The 12,691-nt window shown below is 39.2% G+C and overlaps 1 protein-coding gene across 14 annotated transcripts in view; it reads right to left on the reverse strand.

Annotated features, from left to right (window-relative positions):
* Positions 1-12,691, reverse strand: part of Dennd1a (DENN domain containing 1A) — a 477,089-nt gene that overhangs the window by 436,076 nt on the left and 28,322 nt on the right. For 13 of the 14 annotated variants that reach the window (XM_060390076.1, XM_021633350.2, XM_021633349.2 and 10 more), the window contains exon 2: positions 924-994. In XM_060390076.1, coding sequence (XP_060246059.1) covers positions 924-965 — 42 coding nt within the window. In that variant the 5' untranslated portion in view covers positions 966-994. Of the gene's footprint in view, positions 1-923; positions 1,030-12,691 lie in introns of those variants that run through there. The other variant, XM_021633348.2, reaches the window with a different exon arrangement.

Consider the following 12,691-nt stretch of genomic DNA (forward strand, 5'->3'; position numbering starts at 1 on the left):
AAATTAGGCAATAGGAAACAGTACCAAAGGCATAAATATGGGCATAAATTACTACTTTGAATTTCTAATTCAAGTAAATTTACTCTCTCTAAACACTAAATAATATACTCAAATGTTTGGTTGTTGAGGATCAAGAGCCCCTAACATTTGGCAAAAGCACCAAGAATAAAGGGCACATAGTTATTTTTCTCACTAAACAAAAAAGATTTTAGGTCAAGAAGAGACATACACAAGCTGGTTGGTGGTGCCATACACCTTTAATCCCAGCTTTTGGAGGCAGAGGCAGGCAGGTCTCTGAGTTTGAGGCTAGCCTAGTCTACAGAATAAGGTCCAGAATAGCCAAGGCTAAAGAGAGAAACGCTGTCCTGAAAAAGCGCAAATAAGAAAAGAAGTGGTGTATACAGTTGTATAAGGTATCCTAACCTCATCTGAGACCCCTTTGTTCAGGGCACTTATGAAATCAGACTAAACACTTGGTTGGGGGCAGTTTCCTCTAACTAGTCTGCAATCTTTTATCTTCTATTTACCTTTTACCTTTTACTTAGTTTTGCTAAATTCAGTCTATTTCAAGCAGTTTAGTGATGAAAAACTCCCCTTCTATTAATTTGAGTCCTACAGTCTAATTCCAAGCCTTGCTCATTAGCAACACCTAATAAGTTGGTTTTCAGGCATCCGTGACAGAAGCAAACCAATACCCAAGAATAAAAATAAATAAAACCATACTTTAACCCTACTAAGGCAGTGGATCCCAATCAAAGTATTCACTATGCCTTTATTCTCCTCTCCCTACGATGATTTGAGTATGAAAAACAAGGAAAGGTACTTAAAAGAACTTAAAGACATTACATTATTCATCTGTTTTCTCCTGTATACAGACATTACATTCAATGGACAAACATATCATTATTAGATGGAGCCAGTACCTGAAAGAGTGCCACCAGTCCTAGGATAGGCCACTTCCACATACACTTCAAATGTAGTCTCTGGGTTTTGCCTACAAAGGAAACAAATCATGATTACTAACATAGATTGAGGCAGCATTACACAAAACACATGGGACACAGTCTAAAGTAGATCTCAATTGAACAGCTGTGAAAGTTTGGGCAGGCTACTTAATTTCTGACCACAACCTTCACAGAGTACAAGATAAAAACAGCTATCCCCATAACTGTGCAAGTTTAAGAAAATATATAGAAGTGATCTGGACACAGTATATGGACATAGTAAGTTAACCATGACTAATGACTTGACATGTGTCATATCTGACTTCCAAAGCTCCATCTCCAAAGCTGTAGGTAGGATTTTTGAGGAAATTCAGCTCAAAGCACCAACAGTATTAAGTAGCACACTCTGCTACATTACCAGATAAAACACACAAATGACAAAAATGACTTGTTACTTACAGCTTTTGAATACCAAACAGAGAAGCAATCACCTCACTAGAATACTGTAAACATGAGAAGCTAAATTTAAGACAGCATTTGCCTACACTGGCAATACCATAAGTATGAATGCTTACTATCATATTCCTTTACCTTCTTCCTTTACCTTTTTAATACCATGAGCATTCATAATAAATTCATGAAAGATCACAGCACTAATAGATTGTTTATAGTTGTTACTTCTTAGTTATGAAAATATGTGGTTATATTATCTTTTCTGCTATAATGAAAAGGTAACTACTTCTAGATTGGATAAGAAATCATTTAGCAAGCTGCGCACAGTGATGCATACCTTTAATCCCAGCATCTAGGAGACAGAGGCAGGTGGATCTCTGTGAGTTTAAGGCCAGCCTGATCTACAGAGAGGCCCTGTGTCAGATAGTTAGATGGATAGATAGACAGATAGACAGACAGACAAATAATAAATAATTAGCAGATGGTGATATTATATTTTCAAATACCTAATTAAATTATAATTTAAACCTGACAACAAAGCTCAGATAAGGGCCTTCTGAGTTATTTAAAAATATCTAAGGGCCTAAATTTCAACCAAAAAAATAATAATTTGAATGTTCCCAGGAAAGCCTATATTTCCAAATGTCATTTATCTCATCTGATCCTTACTGTGGCACTGTCAAGTGTGGGGGTGTCACTCTCACTACACAAGTGAGAGACCTGAGGAAAGACAGTCTAAAGAAGTTGCCCTCCTCCCTTACCTGACTGGAAACACAGGAATTCTCATCCTCTAATTCCATGTTTAATTGACTAGATGATGATCTTTGGTCCCTTATACTTTCACATCTTCAGCCCACTGCATTTTGCCATTGTAAATGGCAACAACTTTTTTCTTAGTAACACATAAAATAACTACCCATCGTATAAATAGTATCATCTTAAGAGTCAGGAAAATAAGGTAATGCTTGCTCTATTTCCATAGCAGTAGAAAGAAAAATGTTTTATACTTTGTGAAAGATCAGTTTTTTGCTGTAGAAAAACTCAAGTTTTAGCTTTAAATAAGTGCCTTGAGTGGAAAGAGTTGACTATAAAATTCAGGTATTTAAATATACTTTGTTAAATATAGTTACTGAAAAATAAGACACTAAATCAGAGCATCTCAAAAAAAAAAAAAAGTACACTTAAGTCTTAAGGGCTTAAAAACCTTCCATTCTTTTTCCCACCAAGAGGATAGAATATGACCCTCAAAGTTGGCACCAAAATCTGTGTGAAATATCACATGGAAACATTTCTTCCAGTCAGAAACCTCAAGGTAAAGCATTTGGCAAAGGCAGCACTTTTCTTTCACAAATAATACATGGTATAATATGAAAACCATTAGGAAGATTTCCTCCAAAAACCTAAAAACACCTTTCTTTCACAAATGGCTGGATTTCACCTCAGAATTTGTTTCTGTGGATTAAAACAGGTTTCAAACTGTGTTCTACCCCATTTCCCTTTCTGAATGAGGATTAAACATCTTACCCCGGGTGCTCCTTCTTTTTAGCTTCTTTAGCTGTACAGATTTTAGTATGATTATCCTATATTATATGTCCACATATAAGTGAGTACATACCATGTGTGTCATTCTGCTTCTGGGATACCTCACTCAGGAAGATCTTTTCTAGTTCCCACATTTGCCTGCAAATTTCATGATTTCTTTTCTTTTTTTTTTTTTTTTTTTGTTTATTGCTGAGTAGTATTCCACTGTGTAAATGTGCCACATTTTTTTTTATTCATTCTTCAATTGAGGGACATCTAGGTCAAGGAACAAGACAGGAGCCTACCATAGAGGGCTTCTGAAAGACTTTATCCAGCAGGGTATTAAAGCAGACTCATAACCAAGCTTTGGAAAGACTACAGGGAATCTTATGAAAGAAGGGGGAGATAGAAAGACCTGGAGGGGACAGGAGCTCCACAAGGAGAACAACAGAACCAAAAACTCTGGGCCCCGGGGTCTTTTCTGAGACTGATAGTCCAACCAAGAACCATTCATAAAGATAACCTAGAACCCCTGCACAGATGTAGCCCATGGCAACTCAGTCTCCAAATGGGCTCCCTAGTAAGGGGAACAGGGGCTCAGTGGCTGGCTCTTTAATCACCTCCCCCTGAGGGGGGTCAGCCTTGCCAGGCCACAGAGGAAAACAATGCAGATAGTCCTGATGAGACCTAATAGGTTAGGGTCAGACGGAAGGGGAAGAGGACCTCCCTTATTAGTGGACTGAGAGAGGAGTATGGGAGGAGAAGAGGGAGGGAGGGAGGGATTGGGAGGGAAAGAGGGAGGGGGCAACAGCTGGGATACAAAGTGAATAAATTGTAATAAATGAAAAAATTTTTAAAACATTGAAAATTTAAAAAATAAAATGTGTTCTACACATAGCTGGAAGTAGTGGTACACCCCTTTAATCAGGCAGATCTCTGTAAGTTCAAGGCAAGCTTGGTTTACACAGTGAGTTCCAGGACAGCCAGGGCTACATAAAGAGATCCAGTCTTAAAAATAAAGTAAAATGTGTGCTACATAGTCCTAGGTCCTTATGCTCTTCAGAGCTCCCCCACATTTGTTTATTTTACTTAATTTCTACTTATTCAACTTGTTTTTAGATGTTCTTAAAATTAAAATGATGAGCATGAACATGTGAAAGTATTCAAATTCTGAATGTTATAAAGCCATCTCTTAGCCTGTGTTGCAGCACATTTGTACAGGCCTGCTCTAAGGAAAGGTTATCTTAACTGGCTAGTCTCATTGCTTCTGGTCCTCCTTTCTTCCTGGAAACACACTTCAGGCAGGCACCATAAAAACCACCACGTCATTCTAACACCTTGTCATTGTCACCAGAGACCTCCGCATGGCTTCTAGGCATTAAAATGTGCACTTCTCAATGCTTGCCTTATCCTCACAGCAGTTTTTGTGACAGTTGATCAATTGCCCTGCTTCTTCAAACACATTCTTCCTTTCCCTCCTGGAGACTGCTCTGATGGTTCTCTGCCTTTCTTACTGGTGATTCTTTGCTATACTCACACGTAAAAACTCCTGGTCTTGAAGCTGGTCAGGACTCTGCTGTCTACAGTCGTTACCTAGATGATGTCATTTAGTCTCGTGGCTTTAATTACTGAGCAAATGCTGGCAAGCCCCTAAATCCTATCTTCAACCTAACTTCTTTCCTAATTCCAGATTTCTTTTTTTTTAATTCCAGATTTCTTAAGCCTACTCAACACTTAAACTTAGGCATCTCAAACACATTTTAATTTAACATATGGTTTTATTTCCCTAACTTGTAACTCCTGAACTCTATAACTTATTCAAACCAACAAAACTTACTGTCTCTGACTTCTTTATATGTCACTACCAATCAGTCAGCAAGTTCTGTTGATTCCACTATCAGAATGTATCCACGAGTTGGGAACTTAACATTTAACTCAGTGGTACCATGTCTCAGTGTTCTGCTCCAGCATACAAACATACCAAAAATTAAATAAATAAAAATCCAGAATAGTATAGCTTCATGGTACAGTTAATACATCCCTCTCCTGACAGTCTCCCTGCTTCCATTCTTTCCTCCACGTGATTATACCATGCAGGAGTCCATTCATTCTAAATTTCAGACTGTGGCAGCCCTCCATACAAAACTTTTCCAAAGCATCCCACATATTCAAAGTCAAACTTCAAGTTCTAGTGCCAGAAGGGTGCAGAACAATACAGATGTGTCTAATGCCACTGAACTGAGCACTTCAAAATAGTTAAAACTAAAAATTTTGTTTTATGTGTCTTGCCATAATTTTAAGAGTAAAAATGAGGAAAAAAAAGGGGGGGTAGAGCCCAGGAGCTTATATGATCTGGTCTCTTTCTACCTATCCAACTTTACTTCAGATCTCTCTCTCTCTCTCTCTCTCTCTGTCTCTCTGTCTCTCTCTCTCTCTCTCTCTCTCTCTCTCTCTCTCTCTGTCTCTCTGTCTCTCTCTCTCCTGGTACACTAGACCCAGGCACTCTCCTGGTACACTGACCTTTTTTCTGCCACTTAGACACATGAGCTCAACCTTGTGTTGGGACCCTTCACAGAGATTTTCACATAGTAGTTCATTCTGTCACTCAAAATCTTGCTCACACTTGGCCCCAGAAAGACCAACTCTATCACACTCTTCTAGTTTCTCCACATTATACCAGTCTCAACACTGGTTATGGTTATCTTTCCTCTTCTACACATAAGCTGTTGAAGAATAGGGATTTTTGTCTCTCCTATCAAGTAGTGTTTCCCCCATACCTAACCAAGTAAACATTAGTAAAGAACAAAGGAAGTGGAGACTAGTCTTCCTGGAGTCTAAAAGAGCACAATAAAAGACAGGCATAATCATCCAGTTCCACATGTTTTAACCTGTAGTATGGACTACAGTGAACTAGAAGACTAATTAAAAGATAGATTTCTTTCCCTCCAGAGTCTTTGAGGTAAAATCCTAGAGTCTTCCTAACAACTAGCCAGCTCACATTGGTTCTACTTGACTTGTGACCACATTTTGGAACCACTGATCTAATTAAATGGAATTCTCTCAAATAAGTTAGTGTATACAATAAGTTAGTGTATATGACATATAAATAACAAGTGTATATAAAATGAACAGAGTACATCTCAATACCTTTCCATGGTATTTTTGTAATGAAAGATATATTTCAAAGAACAAAAAGGTCATCTGTGGAAACAACTATCCCTGCCTCTATGTGTCTCTCACTCTCTACCTCACTCTAATGAGGGTTAATTAATAAGACTAAGATTCTTAGCTCAGACAGTGGCAGAGTTCTATTGCATGGAGCCAAAGATCATAAGTCAGTCAGTGTATCTCTCTCTCTCTCTCTCTCTCTCTCTCTCTCTCTCTCTCTCTCTCCCTCTTCCCCCCCCTCTCAAAAGCAGAAGCTGACTAAAATGTTAAGAACAAACTGGTCTATAATTATAAGCTCTAGTCATGCTTACCCATGATGGTTTACATGTTGCCTTATGGAAGAAGTGGTGACTAATGTTGTGACAAGTTATATAACATAACAAATATACATAAGTTATTTTAAGGGCCAGTGAAGCCAATGCAGATGGAGGCATTTTTATTCCTCTGCAAATCAAAAGTAAATTAGAAAGTGCCTCCTCTAGATGCAAATGGCCAAGCAATCCTTTCTTAATTTTCTCATTAAGCCTGTAAACAATAAAGGCCATAGCAACTCACACAGGATCTCTGAGAGCACCTTGAGACCGCTTATTCCTCCAACACTCTTCAAGACACTCAGTATTTTTAACTACTTGGCTAAAGAAGCTGAAAATCCTATTTCTGTCCTATTAACACTCACTGCTAATTTAGAACACGTAATGATGCTGAGAATACCATGTTCAGAGCCAATTTTCCAATATGGACCCAAGTTTTCCCAGAGCCCTTTGTGATACATCTTAGCATATTACCATGGAAATGTCCTGGTTCTGCCATGATGCCCCATTATTAATTGCCTTTTACTTATACATGCCCTCATCTGGAACTCTTGCCTACCTGCCAAGCATATTCTTTGCCACTCACTAGCATATCCTACGGTCTTGCACCATACACCCTAGCCATAAAGAACCCGGATAAGTCTCCAATCAAACCATATTCCAATTCTAGTAATAGTATCATTACTGTACATCTACCATCATTTACTAATTATTTCTTGGACTCTGTGATCCTAGACAGTGTTTTTGCAGGACCTCATTTAATTTTCAACAACCCCTGTAGGTTACATTAGCCCTGAATTGGAGATGAGAACCACTGAGTCCCACAAATGGCACACAGGGTAAAGACAAGGCAAGAAAGCAGCAGATGAGTGAGGAACTGACTGACACAAAAGGTACCAGGCACTTTCCTGTCCTAGTCACTCAGCTGCTCTTCCCTTCAACAAGGACCAATCTTTTCAGCCTTTAAAGAAGTTTCATATACTAAGCCTCAGCTCAAGCTCCCTGTGCTGGCTGGTTTTATGTCAACTTGACACAAGTTAAAAGTCACTGGAGGGGGCTGGAGAGATGGCTCAGAGGTTAAGAGCACTGGCTCTTCTTCCAGAGGTCCTAAGTTCAATTCCCAGCAACCATAAGGTGGCTCATGACTATCTAAAATGAGATATGGTGTCTTCTTCTGGTGTGCAGGTGTACATGCAGACAGAATATTGTATACATAATAGATAAATAAAATCTTTAAAAAAAAAAAAAAGTCACTGGAGTTGGTGGGAGCCTCAGCTGAGAAAATGCCTCCATAAGATCCGGCTATAGGCAAGCCTGTAGGTTATTTTCTTAACTAGTGATTGATAGGGCGTTGCCCAGCCCATAGTGGGTGAGGCCATCCTGTGTTGCTGGTCCTGAGTTCTATAAGAAAGCAGACTGAGTAAGCCATAAGGAACAAGCCAGTAAATAGTAGGTCCCTCTATGGCCTCTGCATCAGCTCCTGACTCCAGGTTCCTGCTCTATCCTGTCCTGACTTCCTTCAGTGATAAACAGTGATATGGAAGTGTAAGTCAAATAAACCCTTTCTTCCCCAAGTTGCTTTGATCATGGTGCTTCATCATAGCAATAGAAATCCTAAGTAGGACTCTCCTCCTTATGCCTTGAAGTTTTCTGCCAAGTTTAAGTGGCCCTCCTCTGTGCTGTGCCACTCTCCAGATGCTTATTGAATTCAACCTAGGCACAACTATGGTTACCTGGAGACTTTTAAAAATCCTGATGCCCATGCTAGACTTTTAGACCCATGGTTCTCAACCTTCCTAATGCTGTGACTCTAATACAATTTCTCATGTTGTTGTAATCCCCAACCATAAAATTGTTTTCATTGCTACTTTATAACTGTAATTTTGCTATTACAATGTAAACATCTGATATATGTGACCGCTATGACCAATGGGGGTGGGCCATTCGACACCACCCCCAAGGGGATCATAACCCACAGGCTGAGAACTGCCTTAGACCACTAAAATCCCCAAGCATCTGCATTCTTTTTAATTCTTCAGTTTATTCCAAAGTGCATCCAAGGCTCGGATACACTGTGGTGTCTCAAGTAAGCATCTGTCCTTTCCAACAGACTAGCAGCTCCTTGAGGACATCAGCTGTGTCTTCTCACAGTCCTGGTCTGACACCTGCCACAATAAATATTTCCTGAAAGAGTTTTGTTCCAACCTGACAAGTAGTTTCCAGCTTTTCTCTGGCAAGAGGTAATTTACAGAACTCACTTTCACCTATTACTCTTTAAAGATGTTTTCCTTTCGAGTCAAAGGTATCAATAAGTCACACCTGCTGACAACAGCCTCAGCTTTTACACACAGGAAAGTAACAGACACAAACAGCTAAAATGTGCTTGAAAGAAATCTGCTTCTGGAAGAATGAGAACTGAGAATAAGTCAAGAGAACATTTCTATTCACTACCTCTCCAGAGAACACAATTCTCAGTGATTCACAGAAACAGCCTTGCTCAGTGCTCAGGGCCATGGTCTCAGAATGATTAAACACAATCAACTTGAAGTCACAAGACAGACAAAAGCTTTGACAATATTTAGCAGCAGCAGGATAGCTTACTGTTTGTTTCCCTACTACCCGCTAACTAAAGCATCATACTATTGATCACTCTGCTGGAGCATCAGCTTTCAAATAAGATCTGCTTTTCTTCAATTAGAACATATTAAGAGATAAAGAGGGAAAAAATGTGACACTAACTACTTACAAAATGAGTCTGGGCTACAAAGAGTAACCATGCCACAAGTATTGAGCCCTTGTCTTTTTAAGTGTAGAACCCTAAAACAAAGTGTTCAGAGCCCTCATGTCACTGCCTTAACAACTCCAAGCCAACTTTGACACAGTGCTTCTTACAAACAGAGACATGAAGGGCTAAGGTATGAAATTCATACCAAGTGGCACTATCTGAACATCGATAACATGGTCAACAGAATCGGTACACACCTCAGAGCTTGCTAGCAAACATCACCTAATAAACACTGATCCTGTTAAGCTAAACAAACAAACAAAAAGGTAGTGTTAATATTCCTAACAAGTCTCCATTTGTTTCAGTAGATTCTGAAATTAAAGATGTTTTTCCAGGCTGAAAATGCTGTATAAAAGGGTGCTTTCTACCCCATAACAAGTTAACACCTTTCTAGGAGAATGCAGTCATTGTTGAGACTTGTTAAAAGTGATTAACTTAGTTGTGCAATTATACAAACAAGCCATTTCAAGACTTTACACTTCACTTTTCATTCCTAATAATATTCTCAGGATCACATTAATAAAGATACGCAGGAGGGCTGGAGAGGATGGCTCAGTGGTTATGAGCATTGTCTGCTCTTCCAGAGGTTCTGAGTTCAATTCCCAGCATCCGCACAGTGGCTCATAACCATCTATAATAGGATCTGATGCTCTCTTCTGTAAATCAGGTATACATGTGAATAGAGTGCTCATATGTATAAATAAATAAATATTTTTTTAAAAAAGATATGCAGATACTGCTATGAAAAGAATTACAAAGCGTCGACTTCATATATCACTAGGAAAGAATCTTACACCACTCTGTGCTATCAGGTCACTAGAGGAATCCAGCTGCATTCCAAACAGAAACAGGCTGGGCATCCCTCAGCAATGTGCAGAGCTCCACACTATGTTTACAAATTCTCACAGGCCAACCTTCCATGGAAAATCTAGGCATATCAACAGTAGTATCAGCATAAGCAAAGATAGTATTTCATTATCAACACATACAATTACCCTTTAAAAATGTAAAAACTGGGGCCAGTGAGATAGCTTAGCAGATAAAAACGCTGCACAAGCCTGGAGACATGTGTTCAATGCATAGAACACAGGTGAAGATAGAAAGGGACAACACACTCCATAAAGTTGTCCTCTGACCACATCTGTGCCATGACATGTATATATACATGTATTCACCCGCACATAATGTTTTTTTATTTCCCCTTCCCTAACGTGTCCTCTTTTTAACAATTTAATCCTAAAGCTATGAATTAGGCAGAACAAAACAGATGCCCATGCTAGTGACCCAGTGTGGGGAGTACATGAGCAAGTGAGGAAAGGGTGACCCAACAATGGATGTCAGGACAGGAGCAGGCAGAACACACTGAGGGGTACCTCTGCATGAGATATATAATGTAAGTGGATAAGGAAGGTCTGAGAAACAGCTTGGCTTGGTGGAGCTGGAGCAACCAGGCCTGAGGAGTCAAATATGGACAGAATGAGGAATCATCAAACAAGAGCAGCCCAGCATAAGGTGTCAGAGGCAAAGACAATGGAGAGCATTCCAAGCGTTCAGACAACCCTGATTGGATATGAAAGCTCAAACAAGCATGGGCTCAACAGGTGTGGGCATGAAGACTTGCCCATGATACTTGGCAATCAGGTTCAAACTAGACCAGTGGTAGGAATGGAGACTAGAGAAACACCAAGAATGAGAGCTGTGATCCTGAAACAGCAAGGTGAAATGGGAGAACATCCACAGGGATTGCAAAGGAAGAGCTCTGATTTGTGTCTATGGCAAGAATGATGACATGGGGATACTTCACTTCTCATTGCTGAAGTTAACAGCAAACCATCATGGCTCACATGGATCTGGGCTTGCATTTAGAGAAATGAATGTCAGCTCAAGGTTTTACATATATTCAATATATATATAACTGTGTGTGTGTGTGTGTGTGTGTGTATGGAGAGAGAAAGAGAGAGAGAGAGAGAGAGAGAGAGAGAGAGAGAGAGAGACTGTTAGAAAAAGGAATGTAAATGACTTTTAATGCACTTGTATTTCTTAGCTCTGTCTACTGAGACAGCCTGGGAGGATCAATACCCCAAAAGAATGTGCACATCGTGTACTAAAACACTGGCTTCTTAAAATTTAAAAGGAACCAGGACTCTTCAGAGAAATAGCTGACTGCAGAACCAGAGAGAAAAGGTACAAGAAGAACTTGGAATATCTTACTGTACCAGAAAGTAGTGTTCAAAGAATGGCAAGGATATATCAAAAAGGACAGAAGCAGCAGTCAGGCTCGGGGCAAACTGAATATAAGAACCCATAGTGATATCTTTAATAACAGAGTTCAACCTACTAAATACAACAGAAAACCATATTGATATAAATGAATGAGTTGAAAGTTTAATAAAAACTCAGGTATTGACACTGTTTCAAAATACCACCCCACAAACACTAAATACAAAGAAAATAGTAACTTTTCAAGGTATAACTTGGTCAAAAACAACTTGAATGAAATCATCAAAGTGACAGGCACTAGTAATGAGATAAAGCACTCCGATGCAATGAGAGGGACAGAGCCAGGCTTTTGGGTTGGTCCTGGTAGAGACAGCCTAATAAAACAACCGATTCAAGCAGAAAGTCCTTTAGAAAAACATCTGGTCTGTAATCTTAAAGTGTTACAGTCCTGAAAACCAAGACAAGAACCAAGGTCTCTTCCCAGCTGAAGGAAAAAAAGGAGCCCTGACAGCTAAAGGCAACGTTTTAAGTTTGAACTGAAGCCTTGAGCTATCAAGGATGTTATTGGGACAATTACTGAAATTTGAGTAGGGTCTAAGGATAAGGTGTAGTATTGATTTTGATGTGGCACTGTTGTTACATAAGACAATGATCTTGCTTAAAGGACAAGCGCCTTGAAGTGGTTAGAGCTGGTGGGGCATCACTTTGGTACATCACTCTAAACTGATGACTTTCTCTGTTAAAAAAAATAAAATAAAATAAAACTTCTATATGTTATATTGACAACTTTCTATATCTCAGGGGTTTTTTTTGTTTTTTTTTTTTCATTCAAAAATCTGTATCTCAGTTTTAAAAAAATTTAACAGGGGGATGCAGAGATGACTTAAGATGGTTAAGAGCACTGGCTGCTCTTCCAGAGAACCTGGTTCAATTCCCAGCACCCACAGAGCAGCTCACACTGTAATTCCAGTTCCAGGAAATATGACACAGACATACATGCATGCAAAACACCAATGCACATAAAATAAAAAATAAATAAATTATAAAAAATTTAACAGAAACCTTCAGTAATACTAAGTTCCCTGATGTGCTAAAAGGACTTTCTCATGGTGCTAATGAGTGGCTTGATTACTAAGCATCACAAAGTTTGGTTTCAAAATTCCAGGTAGATTCCTCATTTGCAATGCAATTAGAGCCAGTTATTTTACCATTCAGTCTCCTCCTGGTCCAGAGGCAATATCTGCTCTGCTCATAGAAGTCTTTCACGGAAAACAACCAAGAAAAATAAG

The sequence above is a fragment of the Meriones unguiculatus genome, chromosome 8 (genome assembly GCF_030254825.1).
Source record: "Meriones unguiculatus strain TT.TT164.6M chromosome 8, Bangor_MerUng_6.1, whole genome shotgun sequence".
Classification (NCBI taxonomy): Eukaryota; Metazoa; Chordata; class Mammalia; order Rodentia; family Muridae; genus Meriones; species Meriones unguiculatus.